The sequence below is a fragment of the Oryx dammah genome, unplaced genomic scaffold (genome assembly GCF_014754425.2).
Source record: "Oryx dammah isolate SB20612 unplaced genomic scaffold, SCBI_Odam_1.1 HiC_scaffold_5, whole genome shotgun sequence".
Taxonomy (NCBI): Eukaryota; Metazoa; Chordata; class Mammalia; order Artiodactyla; family Bovidae; genus Oryx; species Oryx dammah.
In genome coordinates, this window is record NW_024070189.1 from 65,039,195 (window position 1) to 65,065,948 (window position 26,754).

At 49.2% G+C, this 26,754-nt stretch overlaps 1 protein-coding gene across 1 annotated transcript in view; it reads left to right on the plus strand.

Annotated features, from left to right (window-relative positions):
• FSTL4 (follistatin like 4) overlaps positions 1-26,754 on the plus strand; it is a 427,123-nt gene that overhangs the window by 344,887 nt on the left and 55,482 nt on the right. Inside the window, exon 7 of the mRNA XM_040240112.1 lies at positions 21,010-21,176. Within this exon, the coding sequence (XP_040096046.1) occupies positions 21,010-21,176 (167 nt within the window). The remainder of the gene's footprint in view (positions 1-21,009; positions 21,177-26,754) is intronic.

Genomic DNA, 26,754 nt, shown 5'->3' on the forward strand with positions numbered 1-26,754 from the left:
CCCAGGAGCAGCAGGGAGTCCAGCAGGCCCAGTGTCAGCAGCAAAGCATGATGCCTGAGCCCCAGGGTAAGGTTTGGCCTCAGCAAGCTGGGATGAGGAACGAAGGGCCTTCTCTAACCCCCCCAGTGTAACCACCAGGACGTGGGTTAGTCTACACAGGGCTGCATGCACACCGGCCCTGCCTAGGAGAGGATAGTGAGAAGCAGGACTTTCACTTCGAGGGCTAAGGTTCGGTATTTCTTGGAGGGCTGTACAAGTCACATTATTACTGTTCAGTTCAATTCAGTTCAGTCGCTCAGTCGTGTCCAACTCTTTGCGACCCCATGAACCACAGCACGCCAGGCCTCCTTGTCCATCACCAACTCCAGGAGTCCACCCAAACCCATGTCCATTGAGTCGGTGATGCCATCCAACCGTCTCATCCTCTGTCGTCCCCTTCTCCTCCTGCCCTCAATCTTTCCAAGCATCAGGGTCTTTTCAAATGAGTCAGCTTTTCGCATCAGGTGGCCAAAGTTATAGTGGTAGTTATTAACATAAACCACAGTTCTTCACGGTGCCACTATTGACCTTCAGGGCTAGATTATTCTTTGTTGTGGGGACTCGAGTGCATTGTAGGGTATTTAGCAGCATTCCTGACCTATCCCCTAGATGCTAGTAGGAAAATACTCCCTTCCCAAGGAGGACACCTAAAACCATCTCCAGAAATCTCCAGCTGTCTCCTGGGGGTCAGAATCACCCTGGGTTGTGAAGCACAAATACGTACCGCACGGATCTTTCCCCTCATCTCTCACCACTGGGTGCGCTTCCCCATGCCTCCACCTGCACCCAGCCTCTGCCCACCCTGTTATGAAGCACAGAGCCTCTGCCCTGTCAGGGGCCAGGCCTCCACTTATTCTCTAGGGACTTCCTGCTTTCACCCACTCAGAGACTTTTCTTCTAGAATTGTCCCTTCTCTCTTTTGTATCATGAATATCTCCCTGTCCATTCACTCATCCCCACAGGTTTGTTTTTTAAGCTGTTGCATTTGCAAGCCAGGGTTTCCACCCACCACTCCATTTCTCTGCTCCCCTTCATGACAAAACTCTTCTAATGAGCTCTTCCTCTCCATATCCTATCCTCTCTCAGCCTATTCCAAAGATGACTTCACTCTCCAGTGCCCTAATGAAACACCAGAGGTTCCAAACACTGAGTTCCTGAGTGTCTTCCACGTTGCCAAGCCCATGATCTCAGACCCAGCCTGACTGGAGCACTGGACACAGGTGACCTCCTCTCTTCCTCACACTCCTGCCCAGGCTCATTGTGACTTCTCCACATCCTCCCACCCCTAAACTTCGGTGGGGACCAGGACTCGGTTCTCAGATGTCTCCCCTCACTTCATATACTCCCTGGTGATCTCACTGGGTCCTGTAGTTTTAAATGTCACAGAGCATTGATGAATTCTGAATTGGTTTCCCTGGCATGGACCATTTTTCTTACCAAGGCATTTTTCTTACCAAGATATTTCCTTGGACATACAGGGAGGTACCTCTATTTCAGATACCTGAGCCCACTGCCTACCTCTCAGTCCACCTACTGTGGGAAAAACAGAACCTGAATTTTACCAAAAACGTCTGCCCTTTCTTCCTCAGCCTTTCAGTAAATGGATCCAACCCCATCCAGTTTATCTGACCAAAATATATAATATTCATGCTTGATTATTTCCCTTCTCCCCATCCCCTCATTCAGTCGATCAACACATCCATTGACCCTGCCTCCAACAGTTGTCCCAAATCAGCCTGGCTTCTAACAGCTCTCCTCACTTCCTCTGCTGCCTGCTCTGTCCACCCTTCCTGGAACCCCCAGCAGGCCACCCCAGCACTGTGCACCCCTTTCAGAGCTTTGGTCAGCCCACCTCCTCCCACAGCCATGTGCCCGCCCAAGCCAGTCGTGGTGGTTCTCTCCGGTGGTTGCTTTGGGTAAGCATGTGATGCAAATCTGGCCAAGGAAACCTGAGGGGGAGTCAAAGCGGAAACCTGAGGGGAAGTCAAGGCAGAAACTGAGGGGAAGTCAAGGAGGAAACTGAGGGGAAGTCAAGCTGGAAACCTGAGGGGAAGTCAAGGCAGAAACTGAGGGGAAGTCAAGGCAGAAACTGAGAGGAAGTCAAGGCAGAAACTGAGAGGAAGTCAAGCTGGAAACCTGAGAGGAAGTCAAGCTGGAAACCTGAGGGGAAGTCAAGCTGGAAACCTGAGGGGAAGTCAAGCTGGAAACCTGAGGGGAAGTCAAGCTGGAAACCTGAGGGGAAGTCAAGATGGAAACCTGAGAGGAAGTCAAGGTGGAAACCTGAGGGGAAGTCAAGGTGGAAACTGAGGGGAAATCAAGGCATGAGGGCTTTGGAAGAGGCTTCCTTGTTCCCACAGCTCAAGCACAAGGGAGTCCCTCCTCTCATGCTCCAATGCAGCACCTAAAGCTATGCCACACAGCCACAGGCTGAGGGCTGCAGGGCAGGTAGGGTAGGGCCTGAACGTTCCATGCCATCTTGGGACCACGGGATGAACCTACCCAGGAAATTCCCCCAAGGGCCTTCTCACTGTGTCAATAGTAGCTTTTCCTTACTAGGCAGCCCCATTCCCAATTGGGGTTTCTTGTTAATGCTGCGGAAAATGTCTCAACCAATGTACAGATGGTCTTTAAAAGTATAAATCAGATCATTTTACTCTCTGGCTTAAAATCCCCCACTGGCTTCTCATGGAATAAAACATCAGCTTCTCACCATCATCATGGGGCCCTGCCAGCCCAGCTCCTGACATCTCCAGTCTCACCTCTGGCCACTGCCCCCAGAGGTCCCCTCCTTAACTCCGTGCTGCTCATTCCTGGCTTATGCCCATAGCATCACCAACTGGTGAGGGAAAGGTCCTTCAAATTCAACCCTGACCCCTCTCTGCCAAGACCCAAGTCAGGCTGTCAGGGCCAACACCTCACACTGACCTCCTCTCCTTCCAACAGTTGGACTCAGCTGAGTTCTCTGCCATGTTAATAAATACTCAGTGACCGAAGCTATAGAAGCAGAGGGAGGACACAGAGGGAGAACATAGTTTGGACGTGGCTCACCCTTCCCTGGTGGGTCAGGGTCCCTTGGGGGCCATGCTGGAAAGGATAGAGGCCGTGAGCAATGTTTTCCCTTAAGACCGAAGTTGGCAGGAACTCCGTGGGCCCTGGGAGCAGCAGGCCCACCACTAGGGTCTGGAACCCCTCCTCAGGAGTTCATCTGAGCTGCGGTGCATTCCAGAAGTTGGGATTGAGACAAGAAACAAATACACTTATAGAAGCTGTTTCCAAAATGGCCTGCTGATGCCTGTTTACAAAATGCAGCCATGACTTAGCATCCTCAGGAGACTGGATAATTAAACAGAAAACAAGCTGTATTTATTCATGTCTTGCGAGACCTGATGGCTTCTCCCCTTTGCACACGTGAAGCCCAATCCCCACTCAGAGAGGGCATGGCCTGGGCTGCAGGGTGGAGGTAAAGAGGGAGACACATCAGGGACAAGCTCCCTGTCTGGCTTTTGCTGCTTGGACACATTCCAGCCCCTGTACAGTAGAGGACTGTGTCTGTCCCTCTTCCTCAGCTGAGGCTGTGGCACAAAAGTGCCACAGTTTAGAAATCCTCTTCTCATCTTATTCACTAAAGAGGGCAAGAACATGCTTGTAATCTACATTTCAGATCACACACCTTGAGAAGCTTAGCGACTATCAGTCGAGACAGAGGTGGCACCTCATGTCTGTGTGTGGGTCCCTGGACCTCCACTTCCAGCTCACCTCATCGCAGGGAATGGCACTGTAGTATGCAAGAGGATAAAGCCAGGGGCACAGGAGGAAGTCATCTTGAACACCTTTCCCTTGCCCCTTTCACAGTTTCCAAGCCCCAGACCTTCCTCTTCTCCCCATCTCCATAATCACCACCTGTCTCCCCTGAACCCCTGCCTCAGCCTCTTGGATGGTCTTGCTGCATCCTCTCTTCTCTCCCAGTGGTCCATTATTCCCACAATAGCCACAGTGATCCTTTTAGCATGCAAATGAGATCACAGCCCTTCTTGGCCCCAAATCCTTCCCATCACTTTCCATTGCTTTAAATTAAAACTATTACATCTTCCCTTTAAGGAACCATGGCTCTGCCTATTTCACCTGGCCACCTTCCGCCTCTCTGCATCTGTACCATGCACACCTGCCCTGTTCCCTGCACTTTGGCCACACTCACCTTCTTCAGTTCTCAGAGCATGCTAAGCCCCATCCAACTTCAGGGCCTTTGCATGAGCTTTCTTTGACTAGAACGTCCTCCCCCTCATTCTTGGCCTGGTTTCTTCTCACTTTATAGATTTCTACTTAAATATCTCCCACTCAGAAGTCTTCCACCACTACTCACCACTTGCATCTTTTTCTTTATCTATATATACATTTGGGGGGGCTTCCCAGGTAGCTCAGCTGGTAAAGAATCCACCTGCAATGCAGGAGACCCAGGTTTGATTCCTGGATTGGGAAGTTCCCTTGGAGAAGGGATAGGCTACCAACTCCAGTATTCTTGGGCTTCCCTCGTGGCTCAGATGGTAAAGAATCTGCCTGCAAGGCAGGAAACCTGGGTTTGATCCCTGGGTTGGGAAGATCCCCTGGAGGAGGGCATGGCAACCCACTCCACTATTCTTGCCTGAAGAATCCCCATGGACAGAGGAGCCTGGTGGGCTACAGTCCATGGGGTTGCAAAGATTTGGATATGACTGAGTGACTAAGCACAGAACACCACAGACCCTTTTTTTAATTGAAGTATAATTGATTTATCATGTTGTATTCATTTCTGCTGTACAACAAAGTGATTCCATTTTACATATGTGATGTCATATGATATTTGTCTTCATTTTTCTGACTTTCTTCACTTAATAGGATCATCTCTGGTTTCATCCATGTTGTTGCAAATAGCATTATTTTGGTTTTTTTTACAGCTGAGTAGTATTCCATTGTATATATGTACCACATCTTCGTTATCCATTCATCGGTCAGTAGACAGGTTGTTTCCATGTCTTGCTGTTGTGAATAAGTGCTGTTATGAACAGAGCACTGCATGTGTCTTTTTGAATTATCGTTTTGTCTGGGAATATGCCCAGAGTGGGGTTTCTGGATCATATGGTAATTCTAATTTTCATTGTCTGAGGAACTGCCATACTGTTTTCCACAGTGAATGCACCAACTTATATTCCCACAGTGTAGAAGGGTTCTCTTTTTCTCCACCCTCTCTCCAGCATCTGTTATTTGTAGACTTTGATGATGGTCATTCTGACCAGTGTGAGGTGGTGATACCTCACTTTAGTTTTGATTTGCATTTCTCTAATGGTGAAGCTGAGCATCTTATCATGTGCCTATTGGCCATCCGCATGTCTTCCCTGGAGAAGTGTCTGCTGAGGTCTTCTGTCCATTTTTCGATTGGGTTATTTGATTTTTGTTGTTGAGTTATATGAGCTGTTTGTATATTTTGGAATATACTAACCCTTGTCACTCACATCATTTGCAAATATTTTCTTCCATTCTGTGCCTCGTCTTTTCATTTTGTTCATGGACCCCTTTGCTGTTCAAAAGCTTTTAAGTTTGATGAGGTCCCATTTGTTTATTTTACTTTTATTTCTCTTGCCTTAGGAGACTGACCTAAGAACACATTGGTATAATTTATATCAGAGAACGTTTTGCCTATGTTCTCTTCTAGGAGTTCTATGGTGTCATATCTCATGTTTAAGTCTTTAAGCCATTTTGAGTTTATTTTTGTGTATAATGAGAGGGTGTGTTCTAGCTTCATTGATTTACATTCAGTTGTCCAACTTTCCCAGCCCCACTTGCTGAAGAGACTTTTTCCTGTTGTATATTCTTGCCTCCTTTGTCAAAGATTAATTGTCCATAGAGTATGAGTTTATTTCTGGGTTTCTCTCTATTCTGTTCCACCGATCCATCTGTTTGCTTTTGTGCCAATAACACACGATTTTGATTACTGTAGATCTGTAGTATTGTCTGAAGTCTAGGAGGACTATGCCTCCTACTTTGTTCTTTTTCTTCAGGCTTGCTTTGGCAACTCTGGGTCTTTTATGATTCCAAACGAATTTTAGGATTATTTGTTCTAGTTCTGTGAAAAATGTCATGGGTAATTTGATAGGGGTAGCATTAAATCTGTGGGTCGCTTTGGGTGCTATGGCCTTTTAAATAATATTCTTCCAATCCAAGAGCATGGGTTGTCTCTCCACCTCTTTGATTTATCTTCAATTTCCTGCATTAATATTTTATAATTCTCAGCATAGTCTTTGCCTCCTTAGTCATATTTATTCCTAAATATTTTATTTTGGGGATTACAATTTTAGAAGGTATTTTTTACAATTCTCTTTCTGATGTTTAATTGTTGGTGTAAAGAAAGGCAACTGACTTCCATATGTTTCTTGTATCCTTATATCTTGCTGAATCTTTTATCAGATCTAGTCATTTCTGTGTGGAGTCTAGGATTTTCTATACATAGTATCAGATCATCTGTATAAAATAAGAATTTTACCTTTTCCCTTTCAACTTGGATACATTTTACTTCTTTTTTCTGTCTTCCCATACTGTGCTGAATAGAAGAGGTGAGAGTGGGCATCCTTGTCTTGTTCTGAATTTTAGCGGAAACATTTTCAGCTTGTCATCATTGGGTATTATATTGGCTATGGGTTTATCATAAATAGTTTTATTATATTGAGATATGTTCCCTCTGTAGCCATTTTGTAAGAATTTTTATCATTAACTAATGTTGAATTTTGTCAAATGTTTTTTCTGCATCTGTTGAGATGATCATGTGGTTTTTTTCTTTTTCTATGTGGTGTATCACATTGATTGATTTGTGTATGTCAAACCATCCTTGTGAACCTGGGATGAATCCCATTTGATCATGGTGTATGATTTTTTATGTCTTGTTGAATTTGGTTTGCTAATATTTTATTGAGAATTTTTGTATCTATATTCAATGAAGATGAAATGAAAGTGAAAGTCACTCAGTCATGTCCAACTCTTTGCAACCCATGGACTATACAGTCCATGGAATTCTCCAGGCCAGAATACTGGAGTGGGTAGCCATTCCCTTCTCCAGGGGATCTTCCCAGCCCAGGGATCAAACCCAGGTCTCCCACATTGCAGGTAGATTCTTTACCAGCTGAGCCACCAGGGAAACCCAAAAATACTGGAGTAAGTAGCCTATCCCTTCTCTAGCAGATCTTCCTTGCCCAGGAGTTGAACTGAGGTCTCCTGCATTGCAGGCAGATTCTTTACCAGCTGAGCTACCAGGGAAGTCCTGGTGGTGTCTTTTTTGGTGGTGTCTTCAGCTGGTTTTGGTACCAGGGTGGCAGTGGCTTCATAGAATGTCTTTGGGAGTGTTCCTTCCCTTCAGTTTTTTGTAAGAGCTTGAAAAGGATCAGTATAAGTTCTTCCTTGTATGTTTGGTAGAATTTGCCCATGAAGCTATCAGGTCCTGGACTTTTATCTATAGGGAGCTTTTTAATTGCAGATTCTATTTCACTTCCAGTGATTGGTCTGTTCGAATTATGTTTCTTATTCAGTTTAGATGGGCTGTATGTTTCTAGAACCTTGTCCATTTCTTTTAGGTTGTCAGATTTGCTGGCATAGAATTGTTCATAGTATTCCCTAATTATTTTTTGTATTTCTGTAATATCAGTTGTTATGCCTCCTTTTTCACTTCTTATTTTGTTTATTTGGATCCCTTTCTTTTCTTCTTGGTGAACCTGGCCAGAGATTTGTCCATCTTATTTATCCTTTTAAAAAAGCTTTAGAAGCTCTTGGTTTTTATTAATTTTAATCTCTACTTTATTTCCTATCTGATCTTTATTATCTCCTTCCTTCTGCTGGCTTTAGGTTTTTTTTGTTCTTCTTTTTCTAATTCATTTAGACGGTGGGTTAGGTTGTTTATTTCAGATTTTTCTTGTTTCCTAAAGAAGGCCTGTATCATCATTAACTTCCCTCTAAAAACTGCTTTTGCTGAATCCCATAGATAGCGTGTGATTGTGTTTTCATTGTCGTCTGCTTCAGGTATTGTTTAATTTCTTCTTTGGTTTCATCTTTGACACACTGGTTTTTCAGTAGCATGTTGTTTAATCTTCATGTAATTGCTTTTTCTTTCCTTTTCTGTGGGTGATTTCTAGTTTCATGTCATTGTAGTTAAGAAAGATGCTTGAGATAATACTCTTAAATTTGTTGAGGTTTGTTTTGTGCCCTAGCATATGGGCAATCCTAGAGAATGTTCTGTGTGCACTTGAAAGGAATTTGTATTCTGGGTTTTTTTTTTTTATGTAATGTCCTGAAAATATCAATTATGTCTAACTGTTCTATTATATTAACATCATTTAGGATCTCTGTTGCTTTATTGATTTTCTGTCTAGAAGATCTGTCTATTGATGTGGGTGGAGTGTTAAAGTCTGTTATTGTGTTCTCATCAGTTTATCTCTTTATGTCTGTTAATATTTGTTTTATGTATTTGGGTGCTCCTATATAGGTACATAGGCTTCCCAGGTGGTGCAGTGGTAAAGAATCTGCCTACTAGTGCAGGAGCTGCAGAAGATGTGGGTTCAATCCCTGGGTCAGGAAGATCCCCTGGAGAAGGAAATGGCAACCCATTCCAGTATTCTTGCCTGGACAAAAATGGACAACAGTCCATGGGATCCCAAAGAGTCAGATATGACCGAGCAGTTCACACAAACACACACACTCCTCCCCTACATATTATGATTTTGATGTCTTCTTTTACATCTTTATGTTCATCCTTTTGCTGTTCATTGTGGTTATCTTCACTTTCACAGAAATTTTTTTTAATATGCATACTGGTTTATTTAAGTGATTTTCTTTATAATTGTGATTTTCTCCTTTCTATAGATTCTTACGTCTTTTCTATTTAGAGAAGACCTCTCAATATTTTCTTTTAGATAGATTTTGTGTTGCTGTATTCTTTGTTTTTGCTTGTCTGAGAAACTCTTTACCTCTCCTTCTCTTCTAAACGGGTAAAGTATCCTAGATTGCATATTTTTCCCTTTCAGCACTTTGACTATATCTTGCCACTCCCTTCTGACCTGCAACATTTCCATAGGGAAATCAGCTGACATCATTCTAGGGGTTCTCTTGTAATTAACTCTTTGTTTTTCTCTTGCTGCCTTTAGAATCCTCTCTTTATCTTTAACTTTGGCCATTTTTACTATAATATGTCTCAGTGAGGGTCTGTTTGGGTTTATCTTTTTGGGGACCCTCTGAACTTCCTATACCTTCATATCTGTTTCCTTCTTTAGGTTTGGAAAGTTTTCAGCCATAATTTCTTCAAAAACATTTTCAATCACCTTTCCTCTTTCTTCCCCTTTTGGGATCCCTATCATGCATAGATTGTCATGCTTTATATTATCTCATAGGCCTCTTGTATTGCTTTCTTTTTTTGTTTGTTTGGCTTTCTGTCTGCTGTCCTAATTAGGTGATTTCTGTTATTTTGTCTTCCAGGTCACTTATTTGTTTTTCTGCATTATTCATTTTGCTCTTCACTGCCTTTAGCTCAGCTTTTGTTTCTGCCAATGAATTTTCTAATTTTTCTTGGTTCTTCTTTATAGTTTCCAGTTCCTTTTTACATTACTCTGCAGTTCTTTTGATAGCCTTTCTTAATTCCTTTAATATTTTTATTATCTCCTTTTTGAAATTGGTGTTTGTTAGACTGATGAGATCTGTTTCATTGTTCTTTAGAGGAATGCTCTTGGTCTTTTACCTGAGAGTTCTTCTGTGTCTTCATTTTACTTGTATTTCTCTTACTCTGTGAGTTTAGGAGAAACAGTTATCTACTTGGTCTTAGAGGGCTATTTATATGTGTAGCTTGTATGGGTTTAATATATGTGGTGTGAGGCCTGTTTTTAGCATTGATTCCTGTAGCTTCTTTCCTCACTGTGTGCTGGTCATTATCCACTTGACAGGGGATGGGCAAATGCAGCAGCTGGTTCCTAGTCCTGGGGTTCGCAGGGGCAGCAGCAGCTCAGGCATGCCCCCAGAGTACATGATGGGAGCAGAGGTATCTCCTGCACTCCTGGAGTCTGCAAGGACAGAGGCAGAAGCTCACAACCACTCATGGTCGGCAGGCAACAGCTGTGGCTCACAACCACCCCTGGGGACTGTGCAGGCAGTGTCCTGCCATCTGTGAGCATGTGCAAAGGGAAAAGGCTACAGTCCAGGGCCTTCCCCTCCCCTAATGCAGCCCCAAAACAATGGCAACTGGCCACTAAGGCAGCCTCGGTTTCCTCTTCATACACCCTCAGTTGCAGTCACACAGGATTCCAGCCTCCCTAAACTGTTTCCACATAGCCTATCCCAGTCCTCACTCTGCTTCATCTCCAAAGCTCTAGTTTCAGCCTCCAAGAAGACTGTCGAGAGCCATGGTTGCACATCGCAGGCTGGGGAGTGCAGGACAGCATCACTCTCTGTGTATTTCTCCCTCTGCTCTGGCTGCCACGAACTGGCTGCTGCATTTTCCTCTGAGGCTCTGAAGCTCCCCTTCTGTCCCAGCTGATCTCTCCTCCTGTGAGGGGGCTTCCCAGGGTACAGGAACGTTTCCTCTTTCACAGCTCCTCCCAGGGGCACAGCTCTCATCCCAATTCCTTTTTTTTCTTTTCTCCCACCCAGTCGCACGAAGACTTTCTTGCCCTCTCAGCAGTCTGAGGTCTTCTGCCAGCTTACAGTAGAAATGCTGTGAGAACCATTCCTCATGTGACATACTTTTGCTGTTTGTGGGAGAAGATGAGCTTCACGTCTTGCTACTCCACCGTCTTGATCCTGACTGTCTCCACTTGCGTCCTGATAGGGTTCCCCTGCTTTTCTCTCTCTCAGTATCTTGTTCCTTCCACCCACAGAGCATATTATATTGTGTAATTTATTTACACATTCTCTCCCATCCTGCCCTTAGATGCCACCTCCCTTGGGCACAAAGTTTGGACTGTAATAGTAAAAGCAGTGGAAACAGCTATGGGATGAGAGAATGAGATCCCTGGACAGATGTCCTGGGGATTGAAACAGAAGTTAGATCTCCTCTTGTCAGAGAATTAGCAGAGGCTTCCTGACCCAAATGCCTCGCCCTCCCAAAGGTCCCTTCCACATCTCATTACAATTTCTTCCATGGAAGTAAATTAACTTATATTTCTTCCTCTTGGGGTAGCGGATGGTATATTAGATAATCAACACCAGATGCTATAGAAACCGTAAAATCTCAGTGGCATAATGCAGTAAAGACTGACTTCTCACCTTTATCAGGTCTGATAGGGTTATGCAACTCTCCTCCAGCAGCAACTAGGAGGCTATGTTCTTTGTTCTCACAAAACACCTGGCCATACAGTCTCCATGGAAGGAACAAGCGAGCGTGGATGATAACTGCATGTTCTCCAGAGTACCAGAACCAAAAGGATGGATAGATGTGTGGATGGATAGACGGATGAATGGGTGGATGGAGACAAAGAGAGATCTATTATAAGGAATTGGCTCACATGATTTTAGAGGTTGAGAAGTCCCAAGATCTTCAGTCAGTAAGCACGAGCCTGAGGAGAGCCAATGTCATAAGTTTCAGTTTGAAAGCTAGCAATCTCAAGACTCAGGAAGAGATAATAAGGGCTTCCCTGGTGGCTCAGTGGTAAAGAATCTGTCTGCAATGCAGGGGACACAGGTTCGATCTTTGGGTTGGGAAGATCCCCTGGAAGAGGAAATGGTAACCACTCCAGTATTCTTGCCTCAAAAATCCCATGGACAGAGGAGCCTGGCGGGCTACAGTCCATGGGGTCGCAAAGAGTTGGACATGACTGAAGCAACTGAGCATGCAGTCACTGAAGGGGAGAAAAGACCTGTGTCCCCTCTTGGAGACAGTCAAGAAAAGAACTCTTTCTCTTACTCAGACTTTTTGGCTTATTCAGGTCTTCAGTTGACTGGATGAGGCCCATGGACACTAAGGAAGGCAATCTGCTTTACTCAGTCCACTGATTCAAATGTTCATCTCATCCAGAAACAGCCTCATAGATACACCAGAATAATGTTTGACCAACTCTCTGTGCACCCCCTGGCCCAGTCAGGTTGATCCATAAAATTAAACATCACAATGAGTGCTTGTGAAGCCAGACATGTTCATACACTTTTAGTCAGAACCTGTCGTATATCTACATCCTGGCTCCAAGAGGGGCTGGGGAATAGTCTTAATGAGTGCTCAGGAACTGGAAAATGAATTAGCATCTGGGAACACATAGCATGGCACCCTCATGCTAGTCAGATAAAAGTTTCCTGCTCATCTCCACCAACAACTTGTCGAAGAGATTCTAGATCCAGTCTGACATCTGTATGAATTTTTGCAAATTCTGAGTAGCTAGTATATAATTGCATAAGATAATACAGTCTTTTCCCTACAGTCACCAAAAAACAACTCTGGGTTAAAATACTTTCCTTCTGCAAATATCTTGAGTAGAGGTGCTCCCATCCCTTTGGGAGCAGACTCGGCAGGGAATGGGAAATACATAGACTGGCTGGCCTGACTGAGGCTCCCCCAGGCACAGAGACCAACCAGGGAGGGACCACCTAGCCTGTTGACCAGGAGGCTCTGGGCTTTTCACCTCGGCACCAACCCTGTTCTTCCACTGATGCCTCTGCTGCCTGCCATACCCATGGCACCCAGAGCACCCTGAGACAGTGGCATCACAGCCTTTGGATGCTGAGCTCAGGTCTTACGTCTCCTCACCTGCCCACAGCAGTCACCTTGAGGTTTAGTTTTCCCAAATTTGAAAGGGTTCATTGGCCAGAAGAAGCAAAACAACCCTAGAGCTCAGAGAAAGCCCAGGTGGCCTGGCTCCTGCATGGGTACCCCCTGCCTTGCAAACAAAGAGAAGGCTATGCCAGACCTGGGCTCCTTGGGAGCAAGACATGAGTTAGCCTTCCACATCCACCCCTGCAGGACCCACCACTGGGCACATGGGGAGCTCCACCAAAAGAGGTTGATCAGGCTTTGCAGGAACCAGGGCTCTGCACCAGGGTCCGTGGACAGGCTCAGGGGTGTGCTCTCCCTCCAGGTGACACTTCTCTCCCTGCTTAGCCAGGAGTCCCAGGTTAGCAGGCTCTGGGCATGATCTGCTTTCTGGTATAGTCCCACTGTATCCTAGTACATAGGAAGTGCTCAATATATGATTGTTGAATGAACACTACCCTAACTGTTTACTTGCTTAACATTACTTATTAAGCCCTTTTATGTGCTAGGAACTGTGCTAGGTGCTGGGATACACAAGAAATAAAGAGATATGGTCTGTCTTCATGCAGCTTATAAAGGTGTCTATTTATATCAGAGAGCAGAACTTAATAACTAAACTGCAAAAATGCTTGAAGAAACCCCAAACAACATAAGTCAATTGAGAAAGTAAATTACCCCCTAGATCTGGAGGTAATTAACTAGTAAATTTATTACCCTCCCCCAAATGAAGCATGCCAGAGGGAATCCAACAGTGACACAAAAATGGAATCTTATTATGCATAAAGAAATGGTAAATTTTGAAGGAGTGCAAGTCTAGCTGGTCTAGGCCTCCTGCCCAGGCTGGACATGCCCCAGTGCTCAAAACATGTGGGTTGAGATGAAAGACCACATGTTCCCAGCCTCCCACCTGTAGAGTTTCAGTAGATGTTTGAAGGAAGCCCAGAAAGGCAGGTTCTGGTGGAGGGGGCCAGGGAAGTCACAAAGCAACCCCATCACCTCCCCACAGCAGCCCTGCCCTGTAAATGCCAGGGGAGGCTATCAAGTCCAGGCAGTTAGACATTGCCTGTCCCCTACTTGGTCAGATGGCCTTAGGCAACACACACTCTACCCTGGTTTCTATCCCACTCACCATCTCATAGCATGGCGCTGGTCACAGGAATAAGACCAGATTAGTAGAGACTGCCCGGGGAAGGCAATGGCACCCCACTCCAGTACTCTTGCCTGGAAAATCCCATGGACGGAGGAGCCTGGTAGGCTGCAGTCCATGGGGTCGTGAAGAGTCAGACACGACTGAATGACTTCACTTTCACTTTTCACTTTCATGCATTGGAGAAGGACATGGCAACCCACTCCAGTGTTCTTGCCTGGAGAATCCCAGGAACGGGGGAGCCTGGTGGGCTGCCGTCTATGGGATCGCACAGAGTCGAACACGACTGAAGCGACTTTGCAGCAGCAGTAGAGACTGTCACATGGGGCCGCACCTGCTTTGGCAACTCCCAGGCCACTGGTGGGGAGGATGTTCCCCCAGGGCACAGGAGAAGCACATTTCTTGTTGGAAGTGAACAGTGTGAAAAGAGGCCACCTCTGGTAGGTCTCTGAGCACCTGGTCAGGGGTCTCTCTCCAGGCCTCCCTGGTTCCCAGCCAGCCCCCGAGCACAGGTTTGCCCTGAGCCAAGCTCAGTCCACACAGGGATGTGGGAGCCAGTAGACTGAGCTTCAGACAGAGTCTTTCCACAAAGAGCATCATTTGAAAAATGGCAAATGTCCAGGTAGGAATGTGTTCCATTAGTGCATTTCTAGCATAAGAAAACTAATGCCAACTTGACAGGAATTTGAGAAATTTAATTTCTATTGCTGTGAAGCAACAGAAGCCTGCTTGAGAGGGTGCTGATGGGTTTATGAGTGTCTCATCGAGTTCAAGTCAGTGTGAGAAATAGTGCCTGAGATTAAGGGAAAGCTGTAATAGGAACTAAAACCCAATTCTCCCGGGACTCAAATTTTATGGCCTCCTGCTTCCAGGAAGGGTGCTTGTTTGCTTGCTCGTGGTGGGCGGATTAATCCCCCGCACCACCCCATCTCTCCAAGCTCCAAGGAGCACCGAGGGCATATGTATGGGAAGGGAAGTGAGGGCTGTGTCTGGAAAACCAAGGGCATTGCCACTCTGGCTTGAAGGGCCTTGAGAGCCAGGGACGTGCCTCCCAGGACTGCACCTGAAGCCTCCCTGCCGTGTGCCAGGCACTGTGCTAGTTACCAGAGGGTCAGACAGCCCTGGGGGGACCCCCACCACCATGCAGCCTGCTGAGTGTGATCTCGAGTGTCTTAGCCTGCGTCAGCTCAAAGCAGAATCTCAGCTCCCGGACCAGAGATTGAAGCCAGGCTGAGGCAGTGAGAGTGTCAAATCCTAGTCACTAGACCACCAGGGACAGTGGCCAGTGACAAGTTCTGCTTTGGAGAAAGGAATTAAGAGGTGGAAAGAAGTGAAACAAGTAAAGCATTTATTAGGAGGAAAAAAGTAAGTGTGGATATTACACGAGTAGGCTCAGAGAAAGAATCATGGCTTTGGGGTAGTTTAAATCACTTATACCGGACAGGTCTTCTGGTTTCCCCTGGCCAATCATCTTGCTTTGTCTGGTTCTGAGTCCACATTTGGTCTGATTCAGCACTGCCAACCATGTGCATACACATCTCTTAGCCAGAATGGATTCCAGGGCAAGGGCTTCTGGGAAATTGATGGAACATACTATGGTCTGGAGCCCCCTCCCTTCTCTGACCTCTGAGAAACCTTTCTGTGCATGTGTAATTTGAGAGAGCTCGTTGACTTCAATAATGAGAAACCTGTGATGTCTCTTTCATCCGAGCAGGACTCAGCTCCTCCTCACTCCTGCCATCATCTTCATCATGGAGCATCTGTCCACAGGGGACAGGTTCCAGCTGCTCAGCCTGGGCCCCCTCTATCTCCTGCCTCAAGTGAAGCAGGAAAGTCTCTCTTGTGCTGAGCAACCCACATTGACTTTGGTAGTCATGGCAATGCTACCTGAGCCACCTCCCCCCACGAGGAATAAGGGGAAGCTGACTAATGTCTGAAGGCTTAGCCTATAGGGAGATGGATGTCCCAAGCTGTGAGGAACCCCCATCTCCCTTGCCCTCCTCCAATTGCCTACCACCTGGCAGCCTTCCACTGTGGCTCTTACAGCAAGGACATCATCTCTCTGTGGGCACCTCTGCCAATAGTGCTGGGCAAGCTCCCCAGTCCAGCCTTCTCTTTCTAGAGACCCTAGACTCTTTCTACAGAGGTCTTCTCGCCCCGGACCTGACTGGAGCCCCCAGCCCAGCCCTCTGTCACTGCCCCCAACATACTCTGAGCACAGGGCAGGTCTTCATGCTCGGTGCCCCAGAAACCTATGGACACTTCCCACAGAGTGGCCCGGAACCACAGATGGTCAGCACCATGGGTGCAGCAAAGCCACAGTCAAGAGTTGGAAGGAACCCTTGCTGGCTCTTCCACAGGCTGCTCCCTGGAGGGCTGCAGTGTGGCTTCTCCACCTCCCTCTCCAATGACTCTTGACCCCACCGGAGCAGAGTTCAGGTCCAGGCACTTCTGAGTCCCCTCATCTACAGGCGTGCCTGGGCAGTGGTGAGCTTCAGCCCACAGTAGTTCAGTCAGTGTGTTCACTGAACACATATGAGGACCATCTCCACAAATCCCAGGCTTCTTGGCCCTCCTCTGGTCCCCATCACTATGGGAAACTTAAGAGGGTTGTGGGGTCCCTTCAGCTGGTCCACACCACCACCACAAAGCCCTCCGCTATTACTCTGTAGTGAGCAGGCATGTAGTCGTACGTGCATGCTAAGCCACTTTAATCATGTCTGACTCTTTGCTACCCTATGGACTATAGCCAGCCAGGCTCCTCAGTCCATGGGATTCTCCAGGCAAGAATACTGGAGTTGGTTGCCATGCCCTCCTCCAGGGGATCTTCCTGACCCAAAGATCAAATCCGCCTCTCTTACATCTCCAACACTGGCAGATGGTTTCCTTACTGCTAGTGCCACTCAGCAGGTTGGGGGTAGGTGCAATAACTGAGATCACATTTCCTTCTGATGACTCTCATTGTCTTCACCACACAGCTCCACCCATCTTCCCATTATCATCTTTCACCATGCCTAGGCTTCCAGATGGGGCTGTGAAGGGATGGAGGGAACCAAAGAGGACCTCTCTGTGCATCTTCAGTGGCCACAGGGTATTGATCTGCCCAATACACCCTGTTTGGCATGACATTTGACCCCACCTCTAACCACCCAGCATCTGGTCCAGAGGTGGTCACATGGCCCAGCGCTGTGGGTCAGTCAGTCCTGTGACTGCAGAGCACTTCATCTCCTATGTTCTTCGTGAAAGAACGTAGGAGATGAGTCTGAGTAATCGGAGTTCAGTCCATGCTTTTTTACAGGGCCCTTAGGAAAGATTTGGGCCCTTTCTCCAGGATCCCACATACAGGGACAACGTGAGCATGAGGCCACCCCTGGGCTCCTTGCAGCCATGCAGAGAGTGCCGTTGTCAAGGGCCCTGGATGCTTGCAGTCTCCTCCACCCCTGAGCTTTCCCAATTACAGGCATGAAGATCAACCCTTCTTTTTTCTTTTCCTAAGTGTGTTGGGCATTTCAGAGAATTTCTATTACTTAAGCCTGAAAAAGTCATGACAGGTTCACCAGGACAACGTTCAATCTTCTTCACCCAATGTCTGTCTAAGTTTCCCCTTATGTGAAGACTGCAGGGTCCCAGAAACATCCCATGAGGTCATCCTAGAGACTGCGCTAAGGGTCTCAGAATAGACAAGTAGAAGGCGCCAAGTAGGCACAAGCTTAGGCCCCAAACCACAGTGGGATGGGAGCCAGCAGGTACCATTGAGTCACCTGGGAAACTGTGGGGCAGGTCAGGGACTGTTCTCAATGCGTGATGAATCTGGGGGTGATGGGGAGCTGCTGGTAGCTTCTGAGCAGAGCCATGATATACCTTGTCCTCCAGGTGGTGACCAGGACACTCAGGGACATCAGGGACAAAATGGGGGTTGGAGGAGGCGGTGACCACACAGGAGGTTCTCGAGGACCCGTATGGAGAGGAAAGGAGGGCTCAGGGAACATCAGGAGGGAACCCCTGGGGGCTTGGCATCTGTTTGTGCTGCCCCTTGAGGCATCATTTGTACCATCACGGCAAGTGGGCAGGGAACAGAGTCAGATGGTGCTGGGGAAGCAGCAATCAGGCACTTGCAGGACAAAGGAGGATGACGGAGACGTCAGCTCAGAACCGTGCACGCGGAGTCCAGAGCCTAAACGTTGGCCAGGCTCCCAGAGCCCTCCTAGACCTCAGTCCTCCATGACTCAGCTGGGGACAAGGGATGGGAAGGGACCTGCCCAAGGCTGCCTGGGGCTCTCCAGCAGCACCGGGGGCCAGGCGTCTGGAGCCACAGCCCCACATCTGCCCGGTTCACTCGAGCCCCAACCTGGGAGGCTGCCTCATTTTTCCCTCGCTGGGAAGTCACCCTGGGAAGTCACTTAGCAGGGAAGTGGGGCCTGCCACAGAACATGTGTTGAACGGTGAAACACCGGCAGTGAGGAGCAGTTTGTTGGCCATAAATCTCTCTAGACTTTTTAAAGGACCTAGGGAATATTGACATGAACTAAATCTAATAAAACATTCATTTAATTAAACTTTAAATGATCCAAATATTTGCTGTTTGGTTAATATTTGTGTAGCTGACAGGAGCAGAATTATGATGGTTTTGTCAGTATTCACACATTCTAATTTTGCCTGAGTCTTTCCTGTGAAATCTCACATCTTCAGACATACAAATGCTTTGGGGCACGCTCAGGAAAATGTGGGAAGCAGCTGTCCCAGCAGCGGATGGTGAGCTGCACAGGCTTCCCACTTGGGTTCGTTTGCTTGTTTGTTTATTTTCAGCCCTGTGCTACAGGCTCCTCCAGACATTTTTCTACAACTGTTAAAACACAACTTTGTGTTTCTGAGTGTAGAGGGAGGCATACGGCTGGCTGTCCTCTGCCACCTCTGGTCCCCACTGCAGGGGCCCCTGGTCGCCCTGCCCATGGGCACCCTCAGCAGGGATCAGCGCCACTGTGCTCCTGGCCTGGGCACTCTCAGCCCAGTGGAGTCCAGAGTCCCATGCTTCCCAACAGTTCGGCCTCCCAAGCCCCCGCTGGCACAGTCAGGCTCAGGTCTGAGAGTCCGATGCCATCCTCAAACAGAGGCACAGAGCACACCATGGCCCAGCCATGAACCATCGGGCCCCTCCACACCACCCAGGATCAAGGGGGCTCTGGCAGATGAATGCAGACCCTGGCTCTCTGCCGCGTCCATGTGGTCACTCTAGGTGTGAAGGGGTGCCAGCCAGGTGAGGGAGGTTTCAGCCTCCTCTTCGAGCCTCCTTGGTTCCCCTCACCTGCATACTAGCAGGCAAGTTCTCTGCCCTTCTCGCTGTGTCCCTCCCTATTCCCCCTGGGGACAAGGGGGCTTTCCATGCCCCTTCCCACTTCCATAGGGCCTTGAGGCTCATCCCAGGAGGCAGAATGGTCTCCTCTGTACTTGGGCATGGAGCTAAACAATATTAGTAAATCCCTCTCCCAGTCTCTGCCCCTCTGAATCTCTGAAACCTGGGTCCTGCTACAGGGGGGTTAGTGCCTTCTCTGCCCTGAACAATAAGCCCATGACCCAGAGGTGGGAGGGCAGCAAGTTGAACATGATTTAAGAGGGAGCTTGAAATGCATCACTTTAGTGTTTATAAAATATTATGCCGTTTGCGTCTGCATCAATCACTCGGTGCTTATCTTTTCCTCATGTGGCTCCTTCACCAGGAGTCCCATTTTTCCTGTGTGTGATTTTCTCCTCTCCACTGGCCTGTTGCCTTTTTCCCCTCTGTAGTTCTATTTCCTTCATTTTTCATTCAGCCATCCAACGAGCACTGATTAAGCACCTAGTGTATATCTTGTTCATCTTTGTGGGCCCAGGGCTGGGCCATGAATGTTTGTAGCTGGGGGAAGGGCTTTGCTGCCCAGGACTGGACTGGTCTCCACTGCACCAGCTCTCACCGCACCTGCTCTGCGACGTGTGGCACCTGTGATGGATTTTGCTCCCTTCTCCACTGCCCCCCTCCCCCCAACACACACATACTAGCAAGAGAGTGTGAGCCTAGGTGTGCTGTCTGGTCACAGTTCAAACGTGTCCCACTAAGTCGCAGAGCTCAGGTCCCAACTCTGGGCCTTGCTCCACACCCGTCAGGGCACCCCAGGTCCTAGCACCCTTTGCCGGCATCCCAGAGTCAACCCAGGCCCCCAGAGCCAGCCCGCCTCCCTCCGCCCGCACTGCCTCCCCAAACTGCCCAAGAAGATATGAGGGAAGGGCAGTAGGGAGGCCATGCAGTCAGTGAAGCTAGTGACTCCCCACTCCAAACCTCATCCCATTTTGGCATTTGAGTAGCCTGAGTTTGATTTTTTTCATTAACCCTGAGAATTCTGAAAGGTCTGTGATTCTGAAAGGGAGATAATTTAGACCCTCCCCATTTCCCTGACAAGTGATTAGTCTTAATGCCAGTTATCAAGTGTGAAGTGGCAAGGATTAGTCATTTGTGCAGCCCAAAGTACACTTCAAAAAAATTAAAGGCTGCAGTGCACGGTCGCTGAACAGAAACCCAAATCCAAGTTCACAGGCTCCCTAGGCAGCAGCAAACCTTCAAAGGTCAGCCAGTTTTCTCCCCAGACTGCAGACAGTGCAACCTTTAATTTGCCCCCAGGTGGGCGAGAAACCTGTCGGCCCAGCCAGTGGACCTTGACTGCACTTGGCAAGGCCCGGACTCCATGAGGCCTGGTGAGCGTAGAGCAGAGCCGGCGCATCTGGCTCCCCGGTTTCAGCGGGGCAGCCCCATGGCCCCAGCAGCCCACCTCCCTGGCTCCACTTACAGATCCACAGCCCTGACACTTCCCCTGCACTGACTATGGTTCCTGACCTGATGTGACTCACAGAGCCCTTGGAGTGTTTCATATAAGTCGTGGCCCCTCTCCCAGGAGTTGTGTCCGTCTGTCCGTTTAGCCAGCCCACTGTGGATAATGCTCCTGATCCCTGAAGTTCCCTGGGCGCCTGACCTGCAGTAGATCCCCTTGGCCACATCCTTTCGAGTAGAGACTTCACCCCTGTGGGCCTGCAGCTGACAGCATCTCTTTCCCTGCAGAGGTGGTGCAGCTCAGCCTCGCCCCCGAGGAGCGGGTCACTGTGGCCACAGTGACCGTGGGACTGAGCACGGTGCTGACCTGCGCCATCCGCGGAGGCCTGCGGCCACCCATCGTCTGGAAGCGCAACGGGCTGGCCCTAAACTTCCTGGATTTGGAAGACATCAATGTAAGTCACCAGGCTCTGTCTGAGCTCCGCCCCACCGCCTGGGGAGGCCAGCTGTGAGAGATGCCTTGTGGGAGCTGCAGGGCCAGAGGGCTTTCTTTCCATGTCCCCCGTTGGTGCCATCCAGCCTGGTGTCTGGCGTTCAGCCCCACCTTGTGCAGAGACTAGGGTGGATGGATGGTGTCTGCAAACTTGCAGCCAGGCCCCGAATAAGGCGAATACAGGGGGAAAGCCTGGTGGGCGGGGCAGGAGGCTCCCGGGGAGGGGAGAGCTTCTGGCTTGTGGGGGGAGATGCTCTCTCTCTCCCGGGGGAGTCTCTAGATCCTGAAGCTGGGACGGGCACAGACAGCTGGACGCTGGGGAGAGGGCACCCCCTGTGGAGGGCAGAGGTGGCCCCTGGGATGGTTGACTGGAAGGCAGGGGCAGGGGGCGAGGTGAAAGAAAATGAGATCAGACCAGAGGGACCTGCCCAGGGGTCTTGTTTGCTGGGCAAGGAGTATGGCTGTGATGAGTTGAGAGGAAAAAGGGAGTTCCTGTGTCGTCACAGCCCAGTGTGAGCAATGGGGGGCCTCCTGGGCTCTGAGGGCCCCAGGCAGTGTGCACTGGGGTCGCAGCATCACCCCACTCTGCCGCTACGACTGGACAGTTTCTTAAATGGCTCCTCAGTGAATTAATCTATTAGAAAAGCAACGTTAGTGGTGCCTCCCTTCTGTGGGCCTCGAGGAACAGAAGGATTGAAGAGTATGCACTGGCCCTGGTTTGGCACGGGGCGGGGGGCAGCGGGGCGGGGGCAGTGGTTTCCCAGGAGTTCCTGTGAGACGATGGAGTAATGTCACCCATGCTGCCAGGATGGTCTATAGGTCTTGAGTTACAGTGACAGGAGTTCAAGATTCAGGCAGAGACAAGCAGCTCTGGTCTCCTTGGCTCAGGACAGGCCAACCCAGAACGGGCCACTTGGCCCCAAGACGGAAGACCTGTGGAGTCAGTGGTCAGTTCACACTAGCAGCTGTAAGGTGGGGGTTAAGGTGCTGAGGCAGAGAGAACTGGCCTGGGCCATGCGACCCCATGAGTTGGACTAGCACAAAGGGCCAGGGTGCACCCCAAAAAGAGACCAATCGGAACTGCTTGGATGGAGCACCACTCCAGCCATCAGCCCTGCCCCGCACTGGAGTGACCCATCACATCAGATAGTGAGCTCCCCATCCCTAGAGGCATACAAGCTCTGGGTCATGGTAAACAGTGCTGCCAGCCACAAGAAGGCAGCTAAACCCCATGGCCTTAAAAGATCTCGTCCAACTCTGAGACTGCTTTGTGGAAAGAGAGGGTAACAGAAATCACAAATCTGGGACTCCGCTACTCTCTGGGTCCTTGTGATGCACACTGAAGACGGTTGGGGAAGCAGATGGGAAGAGGGGGTCACTCTGGAGTCCAGCCCTGGGCAGGGCTGGGCAGAAGTACCCTTCCCCCACCTTTGTCACACCAGGCAAGAAGGTTTCCTTGCAGTTTCCCCTCTATAGTGAGCACGGACAGCATCCACCCACCTCTGAATGTCTGCACAAGCCTGGTTGCTTGCTGGTCAGGTGCTCAGTGGGCAGAGTTCTTCCCCTGAGCCTAAGATGCCCAGGGTTGTCTGAGATCTTAGCAAGGGAAGGCAGTGTCCTGCTTGTGAAGACCAGGGTGTGTATGTATGTGCATGTGCAGGTTATGTGTGTTGATGGGGTGCACATTTGTGCGTGCGAACCTCTCAAGGTGGGATGTCAGCTTTTAACCATGATTGGCCAGTGGTGATTAATTCAGAACTAGGTCAGGCCCGCCTGTGTCTGAACGTCCATGTGCATTGCTTGATGCTCTATTTAAAGACATTAGAAATAAAGGCAGAGGCAGAGCTCCTTTTAATGCACTTGCCATCAGTTAATTAAATTACTTTGAGTGTCTTTCCCCTCCCTCGAACATGCCTCCAGCACCAACTCAATTGCATTTCTACTTTTCACAGAGAGGTTAGCAATTTGGGTAATTGTGGTGCAACTGGAGATTAATGGCCTCTCGTTACCTCCCAGGAAATAGCCCGCGAGCAAGCAGGGCCCTGTGCTTCTGAGAAACCCCCAAGTGAGGGTGCAGGGCAGTGCTAGCCCCACAGGGGTCCTGGCCTGATACATGCAAACACACACACAACACACTCACACACACAGACACATATACATACACACACATGTATACCTGCCTTCAAGAGAGGAGAGAGACAGCACAGCCTTACTCATGAAGGGCACAGGCTCCAGGGTCAAAGGGGCCTGGGTTTAAGTCTCAGCTCTACCACTTCCTGGCTTAGCGACCTTGGAAATGGCATATGACTTCTCTAAGCCTCAGTTTCCTCTTCTGTGGAAAGGGGATGAATAATAGATCCTGTCTCATAGGGCTATAATGAGGATTAAAAGACACATGAAATTCTTAGCACATGATGTCCATGCTATTATGCTCTCATTTTCATTATTTCTATTATTACTACTTCTCCCACCAGACAGCACTCTCAACCCCTTGCAACCTGAGTCCCCAGCCAGCAGGCAGCGCAATCTGGTGAGGCCCCCGTCAGGCAGATGTGACTCTGGAATGGTCCCTGCTGCCTGTTGTCACCTTGATTCAGGTCAGCCTTGATTCATCCAGGGGGAGACACTGACCAGCACCTCCAGTGGGTCCAGGGCCTCCCTGGGTGAACCATACACCTTCTCTGAGCCTGAGGGGCAGCAGAGATGAGGTTGTCCTCCTTGAGAGGGCATTATCAGGCTGAGCATGTTAGCAGGGGGGCACCCCACCCAGTGACTGGCACACAGCAGGGGTTCATTAAGCACAGCCCTGCTCTGGAAGGTGAGGAAAATAGCCATAGGAGGAAATTAGGCTGGGTCAGGGCAGGGCTGGGTCATCAGGATACACAGGGCATTCCTGAAGTAAGACGGGTCACAGGAGAACAGTCCAGGAGGGCTACCCTGGTAGAGCAAAGATCAGGGATCAGTGGGTTTGTAGAGCCCCACAGCCTGTGGCATCTCAGCGCCTACCCCATCCTGCCGTAGTCAGAGATGAAACACAACACGATCACAGGCCTTGTAATGAGCGACTGGCTCCGAAACGCTGCACTGACAGGGAAAGCTGATCAGCTTACAAAACCCAAGGCGGGGAGATTAGAGAGCACACAGAGGTGTGGGCCTCCTTTCTTTGTCATTTGTATGAGACATCTTGATTGGCAACAAAATATTAATCACTTTTTCACTACTCTCTTAATGAGAAGCTTTCATGGGCAACAAAATATTAATTTGTCTTGTCTTATCTGTTAAGAATTCCGTTAATGAATTCGGTCACAGAGCTATTACAGAATGCCATGCTAATGACACATGTAATTAAACTTTTCTGACTTGCCAACATCAAGGAGGCCCCAAGCATGAAAATAATATTTGCTCAGAAAGTAAATGTACCCGTTTAGCCCGGAGCCGTGCAAGGAGGAGCCCCTCAGATTCCCCAGTGAGCGATGTCGCTGTCAGGAGTAGGCAGGAGTCGCCAGTGTATACACGGTTTTCCAGACAGCACACGTGAGGAAGCCTCCTCTGGATTCACTTACGAGTGACAAGCCCAGTGCCAGCATAGAGTAAAGACACTCTCCCTGGCTTCGAGGGGACAGCGCAGCACAGTGTAGCAGGTCCTAGGGACCTGGTGTTCCCCCCCAAAGAATGCCTGAGCCCTCCCCCCAGCAAGACATCTCAATCTCACAGCAGCCCGGACCATGAGGGGCCCTGACTCAGCTGCAACCAGAAAAACAAACCCCCCAAGCAGAAGGCAGCACTGGGTACTAGGAGTACAAAGGCCCCCCAGACAGGCACCCCCCAGCTGGGGTGGGAATCTGGCCCTCTCCTGGCAGTGGGTCTCCAGATTATGATACCTCCTTCTGTGTGCATGACAGTTTCTACGCGTGCACTGTCTCCAGAGCTCACAAAGGGTGGCCTGTAATTTGTTTATTTCCCAGCCAACTGCTGGGATCTCTACAGGAGCAGCTGTGGGTCTGACAGCTTCAGACCTAGCCCTGCCCCTACCCCGCCTCAACCCTCAAGGACCCAGGGCCATGGCTCCAGCTCAGAAGGTGCCCTGGTCTCGGGCCAGGCTGCTGGCCAGGAGGGCACCTACACTGGTGTGCCAGGGTGACCCTGCACCTCTTAGCACCACCCCCAGCCCGGTGGACCTGTGGTCAGCCCGTCCAGCCTCTGTCCTGCTCTGCTCAGACAGCACAGGGCCACATGGGAGAAGGGTACCCCGTCATCCCACGGGGCCACAACAAGAGCCTGTCGGGGAGCTTTTTCTAGGGAAGGACTCTGCCTTAGGAGGCAGTGAGATGCCCTCACCACAGGTACCAAAGCAGAAAGGGAACCAAACGAGTCCCCTTTGAGGGCTCTCTGGGCCCTGGGGTCATGTAGTGCTGTGATAAGTAAATCTGGGTGACAGAGCCCTGTGGGATATGAGTCCTGCGTAGGAGCCAGGAAGCTCCCTTTGTCACCGGACAACAGAGCTCAATCTTCCTTGTCTCGTAAGGGCTCAGAGCCAGTCTTCAGTCCGGGATGGGGCCCATCTCAGCAGCAGATCCATACACTCCTCACCTAGCCGGGCCTGCACACTGGGTGTTCTTCAGGGTTGGGGTAGGCTGCCCCACTATCCGCAGAAGCAGGGCCCATCCTGGCCTCAGTGTCCTGCCCAGACCACACAGCAGCTACTCAGGAAGTGAAGGGACCGTCCCCAAACCCAGTCTGCACCCCCTGCTCCAACAATATCACCTGCCCTCACCACGTAACTGTCTTCCTCACTGTCCTTTATGTCCTTAGGGTCAGGGGCTGCCCATGAGGGATGAGGGGAGCAGAAGCAGGAAGAAGACATCCCTAAAGTCCCAGAAATTAGCTGATCCCCAAATCCTTGCTGGTGTTAACACAGGTGTTTCTACCATCGGTACCAAGATGCTGCTGTGTCTGGGGGGCCGGTCTCCATGGTAGTCCATTCAGAAGCATCGTCTCATTTAATCCTCATCACAACCCTATGAGGCAAGTGGAATTCTGTCGCTCGGGTTTCAGGAACTTACCGGAGCCTGCTGCCAACCTGCACACCCCAGTTAGAGCTTCATGGGATCCTTGCTCTTAGGACAATGGCATCTAGCACCCAGCATTGCCAGGGTCTCACTCTGGGGCCGCTGAACCTACCTTCTGCTCTAGCAGTAATGGCTACAGTACCTGAGCCCCAGTGGACGTGTCCACTCTGGGTGTAGCCGTGTGTCTGGTGCTCCAGGTCTCATTAACTGCTGGCTTCTGCCACAGCAAAGAGAAGGCAGAAAGCTCTTAGACCAGCACATGGAGTTGTTTGGCCAAGATATTCTCAGGGAGAGGAAACATTTTTCTATTGTACTCTTCTTAAAAAAAAAAAAAAAAACTCACAACAAACCCTAGTATATTGCAAATTACTTGAAAGAGCCACTCTTTTTTGTTGGTTTTTTTCTTTCACCAAATCTCCCTATTTGGGGCTTTCAAATGTCGACAGGCAGAGTACAGTGATAAAAGCAGAA